The 20,423-nt window shown below is 38.1% G+C and overlaps 1 protein-coding gene across 1 annotated transcript; it reads left to right on the top strand.

Moving 5' to 3' along the window:
• The first annotated feature begins 2,143 nt into the window (after nt 1-2,143).
• Nucleotides 2,144-19,712, top strand: LOC106873091 (polyunsaturated fatty acid 5-lipoxygenase). Its single transcript, XM_089337879.1, has 16 exons — nt 2,144-2,262; nt 6,548-7,035; nt 8,165-8,209; nt 8,901-9,029; nt 10,654-10,751; nt 12,025-12,157; nt 12,487-12,582; nt 13,544-13,640; nt 14,776-14,893; nt 15,010-15,102; nt 15,689-15,749; nt 16,449-16,554; nt 16,802-16,887; nt 17,636-17,818; nt 18,493-18,656; nt 19,394-19,712. The coding sequence occupies exons 2-16, from the start codon at nt 6,550-6,552 to the stop codon at nt 19,506-19,508; spliced, it is 2,010 nt and encodes a 669-aa protein (XP_089194005.1). The 5' UTR covers nt 2,144-2,262; nt 6,548-6,549; the 3' UTR covers nt 19,509-19,712.
• The last annotated feature ends 711 nt before the right edge of the window (nt 19,713-20,423 follow it).

The following is a 20,423-nucleotide window of genomic DNA, read 5'->3' as shown; positions in this document are numbered from 1 at the left end:
GAAAGCAAACATTTTATGGAGAGAATAATTCACAAGAGATAAGACTTGGTTCCATCCAAAAGGCGAAGTATGGAGTGGAAACAACCAGAATTGCCGATGAAAAGGAAAATCAAGATTCAATTTTTCGCAAACAAAGTGATGTTAAGCGTTTTATTTTTGGGACGCAGAAGGGCCTATATTGGGATATTATCTGCAAAAGAAGTCCACAGTCACCAGTGTTGGCTACACTGAAATGCTGGCCAAAAATCTGAAACCAGTAACTTGCACCAAATGTTGAGATCTATTGTCAGTGCGGGTGGTTTTGTTGCACGAAATGCACATCCACATACGGCCGTCCACACACGGCTGCACACATGTCTTTCCATACCATTGAAAAATTAGGTTTCGAGTTGCTGGATGAGCCTTCATACAGTCTAGATCTCGGTCCTTCTGATTATCACGTCTTTGAATCGCTCAAACAACCATTCCTAATGTCATCGATCTGTCACAGACGAAGCTCAAGAAGCGGTGCATAAAACCTCTTCTCTAACCGAAAATCTTCTCCGATGTAAAACGCAAGATTCTCAGCTGCTGGAAGAAGTGAATCGGAAAGCCAGGAGGCTATGACGATGTAATTGTTCAACCCTTATATCTATCTATCTATCTATCTATCTATCTATCTATCTATCTATCTATCTATCTATCTATCTATCTATATATCTATCTATCTATCTATCTATCTATCTATCTATATATATATATATATATATATATATATATATATATATATATATATATATATATATATATATATACACCTCCACGAGGCTCTAGCAGTGGATGGTGGCAAACCCTGCAACTTTCTCTTCCTCTTTCTGTTGTACCTGTATTTCAAAGGGGCCAGCCTTGTCATACTGTGTCACACTGAATCTCCCCGAGAACTACATTAAAGGTACACCTCTCTGCGGAGTACTCAGCTACATGCACGTTAATTTCACGAGAAGGCTGTTCTGTTGATAGGATCAACTGGAACCATCATCATCGTAACCGACTGAGTGCCACGATATATATATATATATATATATATATATATATATATATATATATATATATATATATATATATATATATATATATATGGGAGAATATACAAATAATAACAACAGACGAGGACAGGTGGTGTAAATAACAAAAGTATATATTAGTATGACGCTCGGGAATACGGAAAGTCTTTGACGTTTCGAGCTACGCTCTTCAACAGAAAGAATACGGAGACAAGGAGAAAAACACGGAGAAAAAAAATTGAATAGTGTTCAGTCAACGGTCAATCATAATAATGGCTGATCATAACAATGACTGACCGGAAGTTAGAAATTCTTATTTCAGGAGAGCTAAGAAAGGGGGAGATAACAAACGGTGATCGGGAACGAGGGGCTGTGTGTGGGAGGTAGAATGCTGGTGATCTTGACGTATGTAGTGTGAAAATGGGGAAGGGAGAAAGGGAGAAAGGGAGAAAGAGGGAAAGGGAGAAAGGGAGAAAGGGAGAAAGGGAGAAAGGGAGAAAGGGAGAAAGGGAGTTAGTAGTTGGTCAGTTGTAGTGTGTGCGTGGTGTGATGCGAGGGTATTGGTGTGGTGTGCGTGGTGTGATGCGAGGGTATTGGTGTGGTGTGATGCGAGGGTATTGGTGTGGTGTGATGTGAGGGTGTTGGGAGGTGGGGAAGGCATATACTAGCAGAGATACCCGGCGTTGCTCGTGTTACATGCAATTGAAGAATTAGACTTTTCTGTTACATTTGTAATAATTACCCAACCGAGCGCTCATCCATTAGCTGCCCGTCAGGCCAAAGAAGAAGGTTGCATTGTCTTCAAGTGATCCCATGCTGGTGTCTTTTTTTGTTTGTCGTTTCCTTAAGTGTAGGTCAGTATGCTCTTAAAGTTTGATCGATCAAGATATAATGGAGTGATGGGGGGAGAGGGAGAGGTCATTGATCAACAACAATAACCAGCACTACCACCACCACCACCACCACTACTACTACTACTACTACTACTACTACTACTACTACTACTACTACTACCATTAAAACCTAAGATACCACCACCACCACCACCACTACTACTACTACTACTACTACTACTACTACTACTACTACTACTACTACTACTACAGCTGTTGCTGCTGCTGCTGCAGTGTCAACAACAACTAGTCAGTACGCCGAATATCATTATTCTGTTTGGAAGAGAACTCTTCTTGTTTGCGGTGAGATCAAAAGTCGACTGGAGGTAAGGCTATCCGCTGGATCTTTATGTAAATGGATACAAACATGTGCGAATGTATATACATGCACAGACGCGTACTCTCAACACACACACACACACACACGCACACACACACACACACACACACACATATATATATATATATATATATATATTATATATACATATGCACACACTTCTGTACGCATCTACAATATTTATGTAAATGAACACACACACATATATACGCGCAAACGCACATTCGCTCAAACAAGCATATCAACTTTTGTATTCAGTTCTACGTTAGATATCTATCTATCTATCTATCTATCTATCTATCTATCTATCTATCTGTCTGTCTGTCTTTCTGTCTGCCTAACTGTCTATCTGTCTGTCTGTCTGTCTGTCTGCCTATCAGTCTATAAGCTTGTATATGCGTAGATGCACAATGTTCAGGGTCCCTGCCTGACGTTTTCCAGTAAAGCCTCGAGTCAACCAAATCTTCGTGAATGGATTTGGTACACGGAAACTGAAAGAAGACCGTCGTGTGTGTGTGTGTGTGTGTGTGTGTGTGTGTGTGTGTGTGTGTGTGTGTGTGTGTGTCTATGTGTGTGTGTGTATGTGTGTGTGTGTGTGTGTGTGTGTACCTATTTTGACCCTCCGCAAAATCCCAAATTTTATTTAATTTGCTTTGCGGGAGTAACTGTTTTATCGAAAGCGTATATTGTTGTTAAATGCTCGAAATACGAGACTAGAAATACAGCCAGAAAAAAAAAAAAAAAACTAGAAAAAATCTGACGAAGGGTCAATCTGTATGTTGTTTGTTTTGTTCTCCATTTGTGTCTTTCGTTGTTCAAAAGAATAGTTCATGTTCCATGTACTCGTGCTTCGTACTTTTTCGTTGTATACGTTTCATGATGTCCTGTGCCCATATATGCATATATATATATATATAGAGTTATTAATATTTCTAAGTCTCTCTAAAGGAGACTACGGCAGCGGTACTGGAAATTAATAGTTATCGCCAAGCCAACATGGCAGTCCCAAAATTAGGACGAAAGCTGCCGTGAATTAGCTCCAAGAAGCCATCGCCTCTAGCTAGCTATGTGACACACGAACCTGTGTCCTTTATAACCTTCGAACAGGGGAGGTCAGCAGTGTCCCCCTGCTGGTTTGGCATCTGCAGACTAGACTAGTTTCAGGGTGTTGCCCCTTGTCAATGCAGAGTAGCCAAGCCTTAGCCAGGCGGCGCTGCTGACTATCTGCTCGAAGGTTATTTATCTAATTTCAGTGGAATCTATCCACTGGTTTTCAGAAATAGAGTTATTAATATTTCTAAGTCTCTCTAAAGGAGACTACGGTAGCGGTACTGGAAATTAATAGTTATCGCCAAGCCAACATGGCAGTCCCAAAATTAGGACGAAAGCTGCCGTGAATTAGCTCCAAGAAGCCATCGCCTCTAGCTAGCTATGTGACACACGAACCTGTGTCCTTTATATATATATATATATATATATATATATATATATATATATATATATATATATATATATATATATATATATATATATATATATATATATATATATACTCATAGATGTATGTACATATACGTATGTATATATGCATATATATATATTATTTATATTATTATTATTATATATATATATATCTGTGTGTGTGTGTGTGTGTGTGTGTATGCGTGCGTTTGTCTTCCCCACCCAGCGCTACACAACCGGTGATGGTGGGTGGACAAACAGGACCGATACAATAAGCAATAGTCTTTAAACAAAATATTCTTAGGGTCGATTTGTTCGATTGAAATACTTGTAGCTGGTGTTCCAGCATGGCCGCAGTCAAATGATTGAAACAAGTAAAAGTACAAAATGACACACACACACGCACACACACACGCACGCACGCACACGCACGCACGCACGCACGCACGCACACACACACACACACACACACACACACACACACAGACACACACACACACACACACACACACACACACACACACACACACACACAAGGGGCAGTTAAAAGTTATCCGCATTTTTGCCAAACATTCTTTAGATTCGCTGCACTGCCTTCAGCGCTCGCGTGATAAAAGGTGGTACGTTTGTGGTTTTACGTAACCGAGGTTTGACCTTGCTTGCTCTATCTTTCTTATGAAACAGACTCAACATGGCTATTCTGCTGGCGGTGTACACAGAAGAAGATCAGAGGTCAGCGATCCGATGTCTGGTCTGAAGCTGTGTCGGAGCTGAGATTCATCGCAGGCTTTCATTACAATACAGGGGACAGCGCTTTACTGCGCAGAAGTGTGTATGAGTGATTCGAAAAGCTTAAAAATGGCCGAAAAAGCTTGAAGCACAAAAAGGAGCAGGGCACCCATAACCCTCCTCCACTGGCGTGAAAATTCAAGAAGCTTCAGGGATGCTTCTGGCGAACCGACTCCTGACCATCGATGAAATGGCTTGTTCTCCGCAGTTAGCCATGGTTCTGCATTCGAAATCATCCACGGGAAGCTTCGCCTCTGTAAAGCGTATGCAAGATGAGCTCCAAGAGAGATTACCGAAGAGCAAATGCTTATTGGACCGCAGCAACGATGAAAGCAAACATTTTATGGAGAGAATAATTCACAAGAGATAAGACTTGGTTCCATCCAAAAGGCGAAGTATGGAGTGGAAACAACCAGAATTGCCGATGAAAAGGAAAATCAAGATTCAATTTTTCGCAAACAAAGTGATGTTAAGCGTTTTATTTTTGGGACGCAGAAGGGCCTATATTGGGATATTATCTGCAAAAGAAGTCCACAGTCACCAGTGTTGGCTACACTGAAATGCTGGCCAAAAATCTGAAACCAGTAACTTGCACCAGATGTTGAGATCTATTGTCAGTGCGGGTGGTTTTGTTGCACGAAATGCACATCCACATACGGCCGTCCACACACGGCTGCACACATGTCTTTCCATACCATTGAAAAATTAGGTTTCGAGTTGCTGGATGAGCCTTCATACAGTCTAGATCTCGGTCCTTCTGATTATCACGTCTTTGAATCGCTCAAACAACCATTCCTAATGCCATCGATCTGTCACAGACGAAGCTCAAGAAGCGGTGCATAAAACCTCTTCTCTAACCGAAAATCTTCTCCGATGTAAAACGCAAGATTCTCAGCTGCTGGAAGAAGTGAATCGGAAAGCCAGGAGGCTATGACGATGTAATTGTTCAACCCTTATATCTATCTATCTATCTATCTATCTATCTATCTATCTATCTATCTATCTATCTATCTATCTATCTATCTATCTATCTATCTATCTATCTATCTATATATATATATATATATACACCTCCACGAGGCTCTAGCAGTGGATGGTGGCAAACCCTGCAACTTTCTCTTCCTCTTTCTGTTGTACCTGTATTTCAAAGGGGCCAGCCTTGTCATGCTGTGTCACACTGAATCTCCCCGAGAACTACATTAAAGGTACACCTCTCTGCGGAGTACTCAGCTACATGCACGTTAATTTCACGAGAAGACTGTTCTGTTGATAGGATCAACTGGAACCATCATCATCGTAACCGACTGAGTGCCACGATATATATATATATATATATGTACATATGCATACACATACATACATACATGCCTAGCATACAGATATACACACACATCACACACACATACATACTTACATATTTGATTATTACGTATGATATTATTGTAGGTGTTCTATGTATTTGCTGCAATGATGCGTGTTAAACGATTAAGTTCTTTCTTCACGGAACAATAAAAGCAATCTGTTTAGTCATTGGAAAGTTGTCTTTCAGCAAAAAAAAAAAAAAAAAAAAATTAAATTTGTTTAAATAGAAAACTGAAAATTTAGAAAACTGGAGAAAGAGTGAACGAAATGAAATATTTGGTCAGTGTGCGTAGGCGCGAGCGCGTTTCATTCAATGATAAAAGTAAAAAGAATTACGTGTCACAAAACAAGTTTCCTTTCCACACACACACACACACACACACACACACACACACAGATATATACTTATATGTGCGTGTGTATATTTAATATACACTCATAAATACACACACACACACACACACACACACGCACACACACACACACACACACACACACACACATATATATACATGCATATTTTTCATTCTCTAGTTTCTTGTTGACAGAAATGGGTACGGCGCAATGAAATAATAGCACCGCACTCCGGATTCGAACTGATTTTGGCCCAACTATAATAATATATTTGAGTTATTCATTCTCTATTTCCATATAAACAGAAATGGGTCTTATGCAATCAAAAAATAGCATTACACTCCGGATTCGAACTGGTGACCAGAAAGGAGCAGCAACTGATGCTAACGTCTATGTTATATTATATGATACTTCGGATAACAGCAGTGAGAAGATCCTTGTGGACAACTTCTGGAAAAATGATTTTAAAATCGGGGCCCTCGACACTTTTGATATTCAACTCCCGGAATCGTTTACAGAAGTGAAAAAAATTGAACTCTGGACCGAAAAGCCCACAGTCGAATTAACATCTTCAACTTGGTTCATACAAACACTGGAATTGGTACGTGGGTTTACTAGAAAGAGCGTAACGTTTCCTGTTTTCCGTTGGATAAGGCCATCCGTTCATTATTCTCTTTATCCTTGGGATACATTCTTACCACAGAATGATCCGGATAAGGAGCAACGGGAAAATGAAATCAAGTGCAAACGTGAGATATACAAGTTAAAACACCAGAAAGGATGTCCTATTATGGTGAGTATAGTTTTAATGATATGTTCACATATAATTTATATTCTTCTGTAATTCTTTTCGTAATTCAAAGAGCAAAGGAGTGCTAAGTCAGAACGGGAGACACCGCTTTCATCTTGTATAGTCCGGAAATAAAATCTGTAGCAGCAAAATAAATACAGAAATGACTCGCAGAAAGAAATACAGCGCGAAAAGTTGGCTCAACACCTCTACTTCCTTACAACGTAAAATTAATTATTTTACACTCGTGTTTGGTTTTGTAATTTTTTTGTACCTGAAATCTTTTAAAAAATCTATTATCCAACTCTGCCTATCAATATATTTAAAATATATATATTTATATTCAGAATATATGCATGGATCTCGGGCCTCCATAAGTTAGGACTGACTATATAACAGCTTTTGGAAAGGTCTTCTCTTGAATGCGTTCCTGGATAAAATTTTCTAGTAATGAATAGTTGCAAACTCCCCCTCCATATTCCACCAATATTATTGAAATAAAAGATAAGGGTCGATACTACTTGGTTCCATATTATATCTTTTAATCTGGTGGAAAGGCACCCCCAAGACATTTTACAGGGAAAAAAAAAACCCATCAACGTTTGTGAGAATTGAAGTCAAAACTTGAAAGGGAGATAACTATTAAATCTTAATTCATTAAAAAAAAATGTTCGCTCAGCATTCCTTGCTCAGATTCGATCTAGTTCTACTTTGATTTTAATATCATTCAGCACCTTCACTGGAGTCAATGTATAAGTACCAGTGATATACTGGTGTTTGAGGATTCAGTTGACTATACACCAACGTTTGCTTCTTCTTGATAATTGTAGCCATGTCCAGTTGTAATCAATCAGAAGATTGCCAGCCATCAACGTGAGATCACACATTTTTATCGAGGGTCTGCGAATGATTCAAGTGATCACAGCGGCATCAGTATTGACTGCTGCTTTATATTATCGATCTCTCCCCAGGTATCCTTGGAGGACTTGAACTCGGAATATAAAAAGGCTCAAGATCAAATTGACGGTCACTTCACTGATCCTCCCAATCAACCGCCATTAACATAATTTATTATAATGAGTTAAATAATCTAATCAATTTTGATAATCTTTTTCTACTTTTAATTGAACAGTTGGAAAGTTTGCCGGTTGATGAAGAATTCTCAGATTCATATAAGGTAAGAATATATATATATATATACATATATATATACACACACAGATGTACACACACAGAATTTGAAGTTTAATTCAGAGATATAAGAACAAAGTTGTTTCCATATATTTTACTTTCAATTTCTTAAATAACAAGAAAATAGTTCTCGTTGTATCTTGTTATTGGTTAAAATAACGCATTGATAAATTACAGAGCCGGAAGTTTAAAAATAACCTTGCTTAACCACAGAGACAAAGCTTGAGCTCATCAATCGTTATATATATGTGCGTGTGTGTTTGTGTATGTGTCGTGTATGCGTGCGTATATGTGCGCATGTGTGTGTGTGTGTATGAGTGTGTATGTATGTGTATGCATGTGTGTGTATGTCTGTTTTTGTGTGTGTGTGTGTGTGTATGTGTATGTGCGTGCGTGTATGTATGTGTGTGTGTTTGTGTGTGTATGTGAATGTGTGTGTATGTGTGTGTATATGCGTGTGCATGTGTGCGTATGCGTGCATGTATGTGTGTGTATATGTGCATGTGTGGTGTATGTGTGGTGTATGTGTGTGTGTATGTGTATATGTGTGTGCATGGGATGATGGAAGATTTGTGTACAGCGTCGAACTAATACAGCTTCCGAATCACTTATGTTCTTTTATGCCAAGGTAAACGTTGTCTTTCGTTCCTTAAACGAAACGAAACATTTTATTTCAGAAACTCTTATTCATAAGCAAGATGGAGGTTAAGCTGAAAAATTGGATTAGTGGAATCACAACAGATTCCTGGCAGAAGCTGGATGATCTGACGAATATTTACTACAAAGAAGGGATTACGAAACCAAAGGTATGTCCTTGAAAAATTCTATCACTTTTTTTTTGTAATACAGGATGTGAAGTATAGCGTCGTAGAGCACCATTCGTGTAGAGTCATTTCTATGAGGACGAGCGACAAGAGAGTGTTTGTATCAAAATAAATAACATATTGTATTTTTCCTTGAATGTGTCGTCGGCAGTTTTGTACATCTTTCGTTGATCTGCACCAGTGTAATAAGGCCAAGCTGCGTGAGCTACTATGTGGTTGCGTTATCCACTAGAAACAGAAACTAGATCTCACCCAAACAATACAACGACTTTAAAAAGGATACATTAGATATTATTGTCCGAGATTATATAGAGAGGAAGGCGGTGAGCTGGCAGAGTCGTTAGCAAGCCGGGCGAAATGCTCAGCGGTATTTCGTCTGCGTTACGTTCTGAGTTAAAATTCCGCCGAGGTCGACTTTGCCTTTTATCCCCCAAAATTTCGGGCCTTGTGCCTAGAGTAGAAACGAATATAGACCTGAAGTAGGCCTAAACACGAACATCACTCACATCCTTTCAGGGTCTATGAATAGGGTCGATGAACAAAGTAACTGTTGATCATTTGGGTAAATGTAACTGAATCTCCGTTTCACTCAAAATTTCCCCCATCTTACCAATCTCTGAGGTCCTGTAAATCGAATCCTGATAAGGGCACACCAGGCACATGCATCACAACCATGTGTGCGCGACATGGTGACCTCATATCAAGACAAACAGCACATGACCTTTCAGGTGGGGCCAAGCTAGAATTTTCTTCTTTGCTCCACTGACAGATATAAGTGTTTTGGTATCCTGCTTGCTCCACTGATTTCTTATAAATACATACCATTCACACGCAGCAACACATGCCTTCTCTCTCTTTATATATATACGAGGTGGGATCAAAAAGTTCCTGCATTAGTTCTGTGGCGCGCCAACTGATGGCAGCACAAAGTTGCGTGTGCAATGAGAGCTATCAGAAAATCCTCGACTCGTTTACGGAAAACGACTTCCAGGCCAGATTCCAAAAGCAGCAGGAACGCTGGAATCGATGTGTTGCTGTGCAAGGTGACTATTTCGAAGGAGATGATGATAAAACTTACGTAAATAAGTTATTTTTTATTAAACGTAACTAATCTTGTATACACACACAAATGCATAAATGTTGACACACACACACAAATGTATGTATGTGTGTGTGTGTGTGTTGGTTGACCGTCATTGAGCAAAGAGATGATCAAACGCTTTCCATCCGTGACTATTCTGTCGATTTCCCTCAAATACATATCTATTATTATATTTTCCAACGCAATTTTGCTATGATTTAAAAAAAACCCCATCAAGGTTTGATTTAGGGGACATTTGGAAGCTATTACTAGGAAGTCGAGCAACTACATCGAAGATCCGGTGAGTCGTACAAAATGCCTTGCGATATCAGTCGTTTTTGTTTCGTGTACTTCCAAGGTCAACATTGTCTTTTAACCTTTCGGTATCGTTAAATATATACTAACCAGCTAATGTAATTAGATCTTAATTAACTACACACCCATGCTCTTACAATTAATACTGGAGGTCTTGTGTCTGTATTAGAAACCAATGCTTAAATTTATTGTCTTTATTATACACTACAGGCTTGTGCATATTGGAACCATGACACGTGGTTTGGATACCAACGACTTAACGGTTGTAACCCAAAATCAATAAAATTGTGTGAAGAAATCCCTTCAAAGTAAGTCAATATTTTCCCTATTTAGAACAATTGTATATTTAAACAGGAGTAATTTAAATATTAGGGGCTCGCTAAGCTTCACCAAAATCCACAGAATATTTCAGATGATATTAAGGCGGTGAGCTGGCAGAATTATTAAGCACTCCGGTTAACATGCCTAGCAGTATTTCGTTCGTCTTTACGTTCCGAGTTCAAATTCTGCTGAGGTCGCCTTTGTCTTTCATCTCTTCGGGATCGACAAAATAAGTACCGGTTGTACACTGGGATCGATGTAATCGATTTATCCCATCTGCTGAACTTATTGGCCTTGTGCCAAAATTCACAAAATATTTCAGGTGCTATTAAAATATTCTTGCTTTTTAAATTTTGTTTTTAGGCAGTAATAGATTTTATTCAGTGAAATATTGGTTTTCTTTCCTCGAGACAACTCTTCCGTCCTCTGGAGCAAGTGTCATATCTGACATAACCTCAGATTAGCCATTGTCTATATATTACGAAACTGCAGTTTGATAAGGGTCAAGCATGAAATTCTCGGCTGATTAAAAATACAAAAGAGTAAAATGCATCTGCTCTGGTTTTGAATTCGATGATAAGATACTACAGGCGCAGTCATGGTTGCGTAGCAAGAAGTTTACTACCCAACCAGTCTCGCAGCATGGCATATTGGCCGACTGTCTTTTGCTATGGCCTCGGGCCGACCAAAGCCTTGTGAGTGGATTTGGTAGAGGGGAAACCGAAAGAAGCCTGTATGCATGTATGTATGCGTATGTGAGAGTGTGTGTATTTTTGTTTTTTTTGTCCGCCACCATCGCCTGAAAAGTGACGTTGGTTTCTTTACGTCCTCGATACTTAGAGATTCGGCAAAAGATACCGATAGAATAAGCACCAGGGTAAGAAAAAAAATTAATACTGGGGTCAATTCATTTGACTAAAATAATTCTTCAAGGAGATGCCTCATCATGGAAGCAGTCTAACGACTGAAACGCGTAAAGGATGAAAAATACATACGTATGTACGTATCTTATATATATATGTGTGTGTGTGTATTATAGGGAGATGGAAAACGTTTTAATACGCGAATCGTTATCGTCAGCGAAAGAAAGAAATCATTTGACTCAAAGACTCAAAGACTTTTCTCAAAGATCCTTTCTCTCTACCACAAATGAATTTATCTAAATTCCATCAACTTTACTTCATAAGGTTTTTGAAAATGCAGACGACCACCAAATTCCTCTGATTCTTTCTCCCTCATTTTATTTATTCCTTCTTGTAGACTTGGAGTGGATGAAGAGATGATTAAACCAATTCTGGATGGAGAAACATTGGAAGAATTAATCCAAGAGAAACGACTGTTTTACGCAGACTTAGAAATTTTGGAAGGCATTGGTCACAAACGAGGATTTGACGTAAGTTACACACACACATACAGACACGCAAACACGCACACACACATTGGTACACAGACGGGAAAGTCTGTAGTATATATATATATATATATATATATATATATATATATATATACACACACACACATATATACTTATGCGTATCTATATATCTGTATATCTACACACACTCAAACACACACGCGCACACACACACACACACACACACACACACACACACACACACACACACATATATACAATATATGTATGTGTGCATATGTGTGTGTGTGCGCGCGCATGCGCTTGTATGTTTGTGCGTGTATTATTTTTATATTTTTATATTCCAGGTCTGTGTTCCCATTGCGTTGTTTATGCTGGATTTCGAAGATAATTTGGTACCAATTGCTATACAGCTACAACAACGGAAAGGATCAAATAATCCTGTAAGTGTTTCAAAAAATATTCTATTTCTTTGTTAAACAATATTTTTCTGTATATTTTAGTCTGAGACTCTTTCAGTTTTCTATAATAGTTTCAAACTCAACAACCTCAACAAATCCGTAGACTATTTAAATGTCAGAGCAGAGATTTTCGATATTTATCGCCATTTCGACAAATACCTGCTAAAACGCTGTAACTTTTATCACTATCACCTAATTCGATGGATTAAAGGTTAATTATTTATCAAAAGTAATTTTACTATTTCGATTTCATTCCGAGGTTTTAACATCCTATAAGACAATTGCTAGGAGTCATGTGTGACGCTAATCCACTGCGTCCGCTCAGTTCATTATGCATCACTATATTCAACGGTTCTTTACTTTATTTAGAGTAGTCTATCTACAATTAGTGGAGTCGCGTGGCTTAGTGGTTAGAATGTTGCACTCATGATCATATGATTGTGGTTTCGATTCCCGGAGGGTGACGCGTTGTTTTAATGAGCAAAAAACTTCATTTCACGTTGCTCCAGTTCACCCAGCTGGCAAAAATGAGTTACCCTGCGAAGGACTGGCGCCACATCCAGGTGGGGAATTTATTAACGCAGTTATCAAATATAAAACCAATTTATAATGGATTTATATAAATATGATACGCGGAACCATGTGGTTGATAAGCAAGCTACTTATCACAGCCGCTCTTGCGCCTATCGAAAGAGTACAGCAGGGTTCGCCCCCCACCCACCGCCGGAGCCTCATGGAGCTTAAGTGTTTTCGCTCAATAAACTCTCACAATGCTCTATCTGGGAATCGAAACCGCAATCCAACGACCGCGAGTCCACTGCCCTAACCACTGGGCCATTGCACCTACACATCGATGTACATCTATATCTGCATGTTCCAGTTCATTTCATTTGTCTTTCTATACATCCACCATTAAAATATCACAATCTTTATTCTCTTCCAGGTCTTTCTTCCCACTGACAACGCCGGCGTTTGGACTCTTGCTAAAATGTGGTTTAACATGGCCGATTCCACTTGCCATCAAATTTCTGCTCATCTGGGTATCATATTTTCTTAACCTTTTATCCTTTACTTCTTTCAGTCATTAGACTGCGGCCATACTGGAGCATCGCCTTGAAGAATTTTTAGTTGAATGGTTCCAGTGGTCATTATTATTCTTTAAGCCCTAGTCTTTATTCTATAGACCTCTTTTGCCGAACCGCTAAGTTATAGGACGTAAACACATCGCCAACAACAATAAAAAGGTGATGGGGAAAAGCATGGAGATACACACACACACACACACACACACACACACACACACATACACACACACACACACACACACACACACACACATACACACACACACACACACACACACACACACTGTGGTAAACTATATGAGACCCAATATACCCACCATGACTACCCGTCTGAAAATCATAGTCCCAAACTATCGTTACTTTTCCATCCTCCTGCATAACTTTAATTGGCACATGCTCCTACCAGTTCTCTGTTACTTCATACTGCTATTTACGCCATAACAGCCAGTGAAGATACAAATTCCATCGAGACCGACTTTGCCTTTCATCCTTCTGGGGCCGATAAATTAAGTATCAGCGGGGGGAGGGGGGATTTCTTCCGGCTCTTTGCGTTCTAAGTTCAAATACCGCTGAGGTCGTCTTTCCCTTTTTTCTCTCTCAGGAACGGTATAGTAGGTACCATTTGAACACAGGGACGATGTAGTCGACATTCTCTCCCTTCAAAACTTCTGGCCTTATTCCCTTTCTCATTTCCACAAAAATTGGCGAGTTGGTAGAATTGTTAGCATGCCGGACAAAATGCTTAGCGACATTTTGTTCGTTTTTACGTTCTGAAGTTGACTTTACTTTTCATCCTTTCGGGGTCAATAAATTAAGTACCAGTTGAACACTGGGATAAATGTAATCAACTTACGCTCTCCCCCGAAATTGCTGGCCTTGTGCCAAAATTTGTAAACATCATTATTATTATTACGGCAGCGAGCTGGCAGAATCGTTAGCATGCTGAGCAAAACACTCAACGGCGTTTCGTCTATCTTTACATTCCGCGTTCAAATTCCACCGAAGTTGACTTAAATGCATGACTGACATATCCACCACCATGTTCAATGTATAAAAATTCATAAAACCTTTCAACGAATATATTTTGCAGGTTTAACTCATTTATTGATGCAAGTGGTTGTTCTTGCCCTTCACAGAAACGTATCTGTGTCGCATCCAGTCTACAAGATTTTGGCACCTCACACACTTTTCCTTTTGGCCATCAACTTGTGAGTTCTTTTATTTTAAGTATATGTATACGTTTGTATATTTGTCCTTTTGGTTTGCTTTGAAACTTTCCTCAGTGAATTTACATCATTTTTGATCTGCTTCATATTTTTTCCAGTAATGCATTTCAAAGCCTTGTAAGCGCTGGAAGTTTAACCGAAAAGATAATGTCAATTCGAACAGAAGATATGTTTAAACTTATAAATAAAAGGTAAGTTATTTTATGAACAAGCACAACAAACGCAGACACATATGTGAGCAGGTATATATTCATATACATAGACATATAGATATTTATCTGTTCGAACTCCCACAAGTATACATACATGCATACATAGGTGCATAATACATACATATTTATATACATGCATATATATATTGATGTGGAACGCATATTCAGTATCCGACGGCACTAGTCAAATAACTGCCAGCAACTCCACTAAAACAGCGCAAGCCCATAAAAAACAACGATGGCACTAAATAATTCTACATAAATCATATCATTCTCAATATCTTGCTTCTTTCAAGGCGGTGTGTTTGTGTGTGCATGTTGTGTGTGTGTATGTATGTTGTTTGTATGCATGTATGCGTGGAGGTGTGAACGTGTGCATATGTAGATATGCAATCATACAAACATACAGACAGACAAACAGATACACACAAAAACGTACATTTTGCTGCAGAAGTTTTCAAAAGAATCCCCAATAGCTTCACATACATTTGCAGAAATAATTTGTGTGTAATAACCTTTTCCATTCATGTTTTTATCTATCGTTTATGTTTATATTTCTTTATAGTTTACAGAGATGGGACTTTCTTAGTGATGGAATACCAACGAAAGAGTTTCAAAGCAGGAAAGTAAGTATTTCTTCTATTCTTGTTTTCGCAGTGCCTTGTTTTCAAATCCAGCGGATCCAACCTTTCATATTTTCGATACCAGCAAAGAATTACTAGTCTAGAATGGATTGGTGGAACTACTAGAACGTCGGACAGAATTTGGCTTTTGATAGTCATTCTGGAACTTTGTATGTTGGCAGCAATGCCTAAGATGACTCTGGCATCAACATCTCACGGCCATTGTCTTGTTTTTGGACAGCATCGGTGGCGGGGAGATGAGAGACTTGCATATGCAGACAACTGTGTGGTCTTCTGTTTAAAAAGCTGTTTCCCTGGTTTGTGTTTTGAAGAGAAGACTTCCAGTCTCAGAGCCATAATATCACGTGACATTGGGTGGCTACCGTTATAATATATTTTTAGATTGGACAGGAAACTACTGTAAGGAGGTTATGTTAATTATGCTGCTTGCAATTTAAGTACAGTAGGAAGAAATATACTTCTATTCGGACATATTATGAATGTCTCGTATCTAACATTCAAAATGTTATCTGTTCTCATGAATATAGGAAATCTTTCGGCAACGCACAGTTTTTTTCTTGCTTTCGTAATAGCGTTCATCCATTGAACATCTTTTTCTCACAAGATTGCCGATTTCATCAGCAAAGCTATTGAAACATAACGCACACGTTTCTCTGACGCTGCTCTGTTCTCTAATTTCAGGTTGATGATCCGAAAGTTTTACCAAAATACTACTTCAGAGATGATTCACTTGCATTGTACAACTGTGTATATAAGTATGTATCCAGCTATATAGATATCTACTATGGTAATTACATCGATTTATTTATCCCTTTGCATTACATGACAATAAATATGGTGAGACTGAAGGGCCTTGGCTGAAGCAATTATTTTCTTTCTAATGTTCTAGAAACTGAACATTGAATTGCGATTACATTCAGTTCTTGAAGATGACATATATATTATTTTTTTTTCTATAATTCTTACAAACACTGAAGCTAGAAAAGATTTCTTAATTTTAACCAATTATATTTCCGTTTTAATTACAAATTCAGCTAATGAAGACGATGTAACTAATGACTGGGAGATACAAAACTGGATAGAAAGTATGGCCGTAGGACACGAGAATGGAGGTTTACAGGTAAATGATGTTTATAATTATTGGAGACTGCTTGTTGTTGCTACTGTTGTTGTCCATGAAGTTGTATAAAATTAGGGTTCCTTATTTTTCTCAATGTCCCTACGCTGGACCGTTCAACCTGTTAGTTTTATAAGTCAACACACCTTTATATTACAACCACCTGTGTTACAAAGTGGAAGACTTTCTTTTTATAAATTTAGTCCTAGAAACATTGTGCCTGAAAAAGCCTGCAGAAAGGTCATGGTTGTACCCTCCATGATTCAAGGTTTGTCCTGGGGCTAAAAATATAATTCTGTTTTTGTTTCTACTTTCTATTGATTTAGACGAGATATACTTCGTCTAAACTGACCGTTCCTTCAAATTATATTGGTTGAAATTTTGGTAGAAGCCAAGAAATGTCGGATGAAAGTGCAAATCGATTACATCAACCTCAGCGTTCAACTGGTCCTTATTTTATTGACCCCAAAAAGATGAAAAGTTAAGTCGACCCCAGTGGAATTTGAACTCACAGCGTAAAGACGGACGAAGTGCTGCTAAGCATTTTGCCCGGCGTGTTGACTATTCTGTCGGTTCGCTACCTTAACTCTCTTTTATATTACAACCTCCGGTCTTATCACGTGACGCGTGGTCTTGGAATTGAACCCACGAACTTATGATCACAAGAACAGTCCCCCTAATCTCTAAGCAAAAAAGATTTCACACTTAAATACAGTCGAATATGAAATAACTTCTATTATTTTTGTTACAGGGTTTACCAATGAAAGATGGCAAAGGTCACGTGTCTTCAAAGGAAGAATTGAAAGATATTCTAGCCGTAACCATTTTCACCTGTAGCGTGACACATGCCGCTGTTAATTTCCTGCAGTATGAAGAATATGGTTTCCCTGCAAACTACCCGTCGATGCTAAGGACATCGCTGTTAAAAGACAAAGTAAGTTTTTTTTTTTTTGCTATTTGTGGCTTCATCTCGGGAAGAAATGATGCTGAGCTTGGAAGAAATTGGAGAGAATTTAAAAGGTACCAGGAGATGAGAAGCAAGAACTCTGTGGGTTCAGGTGAGATCGGAGTAGACTTGGGGAGAAATAAAACCACCGTAGTAGTAGTAGTAGTAGTAGTAGTAGTAGTAGTAGTAGTAGTAGTGGTAGTAGTAGTAGTAGTAGTAGTAGTAGTGGTAGTAGTAGTAGTAGTAGTAGTAGTAGTAGCAGCAACAGTAGCAGCAGTAGAAGTAGCAGTAGAAGTAGCAATAGTAGTAGTAGTAGTAGTAGTAGTAGTAGTAGTAGTAGTAGTAGCAGCAACAGTAGCAGCAGTAGAAGTAGCAATAGTAGTAGTAGTAGTAGTAGTAGTGATAACACTCCAGGAAAGAGTTAATTCTGGAAAAGAGGCTGATTTGTGGCTTGTGAAGCCCCGTCCATCAGGTAAATGGTCATATTATGGGCGATTTTAATTTCATTCTGTTTCATTTATGTCTACCGAGTCTTCCTGCAACTCAGCAAGCTTTCGCAATACCAGTAAATGTATCATTCATTGCTTCCTATGTGTTCGTTATTATTGTTAGAACAACTATTTATTGTCGTTTCTTTCGTTTTCGCCATTTTACATCTATAGGAACCTAAAACGGAGAAGGACGTCATTGCTGCCTTACCTAACAAAGCAACAACTTTTGATGTTTTAACATTGACCCACGTATTCAGTCAGAAGGGGACTAATTCCTTGGGTAATTTTGAAACACAATATATCTACGACCCGAAGGCAGTTGGTTGTGTCAAAGTGTAAGTATGAATATTTAATTATGCGAGAATATATACATGTGATATTGGTAGGATATCAAATAATACATCATAATGTGACGTGTGTTCATTTAATAATGTAGGTAATATGTAATAATATGGGTTAATGTGACAATGTGACGTGATAGCATGATATAATACTATAATGATAAAGTGTGGAAACATGAAAATGATATCATAGTTTTATATATATATATATATATATATATATATATATATATAGTTTTAGGGAAAATAACCAATTTTCAAGAACTCATCGATGAAAATCCACTATCACATATAGAAAATTAATAATTAAAAGCACAATAAATGAGTATAATATAAAGTAAAGTAAATATCATAAGATAAATATAATAAAAAGATTACACGTGTTTCATAACCAATTTTCAAATAGAAAAGAAATTTAAATCGATTAAAATCAATTGAAATTATCGAAAATAAATTCTATTAAAAAATATAGCTACTCGTCAGATCGTAAGTAGAACAATAATTAGATATATATCTCAACCAACAATAAGTACCAAATGAATTAATATGAAATACTTATTATATAAAGATAGAAAAATTATTAAAAAAATATCATAATATCAAAATAATAACCATTCAATAATCATCCCTTCATCCATTATAATAACATGTATATTATATACAAAAAACATCTATTTGTTTATATTTTTCTTATTTCTTTTTTCTTTTCGTTCTCTCTTTTTCTATTCTAGTTTCCAATCAGACTTGAAAAGAATTGGTGACGAAATCAGAAAAAGAAATAGGACCTTAGATAGCCCTTACGATGTCTTGCATCCTGCCAATATTCCTAATTCTATCAGTATTTGAATAGAGCGAGAGAGAGAGAGAGAGAGAAACCCTGGCACATACAATATTGCTCATATATACAACCCCCAGCTAGGAGGTATAACTTGCAGATTATATAATATATTAATGTTAAAGAAATTGCAACATTTTCATTATTTATGGTTTTTACGGTTTTTTTCCGAACTTACGATGGCACAATCGAAATATATTTGTTTATTTCATGCATTTATATCTACGCTTGCTTTAATTTTATTATTCAATATTGCCATGCTCCAGTATGGCTACAGAATCTGCCTGGAAACGATAAGAGAATTATAGAATCTACCGATATGTCTTTTACGTTTCTTCACTTACAGTTTTTCTAGCGCCACTTTTAATGGTTTGGTGTTACTCTCTTGAAGAATTTTCCCGGAGATCTAATGAGGTGCTTCGATCTTTTGGCTGATATTTCTTTTAGGTCTTTGCCAATTGAATAATCCAAGTATTCTTTTCTACTCTTGGCACAAGGCCCGACATTTTTGGGGAGGGAGTCAGTCGATTAGCTCGACCCCAGTATGCAACTGATACTTAATTTATCGATGTAGGAATCCAAGTATTACTTTAGAACTGTCCTTGTTGTTGTCTGCTATGAATGATACAAAGGATTTCAAGTATGGAAACCGACATATCTGTATTCCCTACTCCACCTTCCACTCGCCTATCGCGACCGAGTGTACTCACCCAAACACCGACCCACGCATCCGCTCTAATCTCCGGTTCATTTCACTGCATGCACCGCTCTGTAACGTGGGTATACCGCCGCCACCACCCCTGTCGTATCTTCACCATCCTCCCACCTCTCCCTTTTCCTCCACTCTGTCTTCACCGTCTTCCTTTTCTATTGGACTTCACTCTATTTCTGAAGAAGAGCTTTGCTCGAAACGTAAAACCACTTTT

Source organism: Octopus bimaculoides, chromosome 20 (assembly GCF_046866305.1).
Source record: "Octopus bimaculoides isolate indiv1 chromosome 20, ASM4686630v1, whole genome shotgun sequence".
In the NCBI taxonomy this organism is placed as follows: Eukaryota; Metazoa; Mollusca; class Cephalopoda; order Octopoda; family Octopodidae; genus Octopus; species Octopus bimaculoides.
Note: the sequence above shows the minus strand (reverse complement) of the source record. Positions and strands in the feature narration are given on the sequence as shown.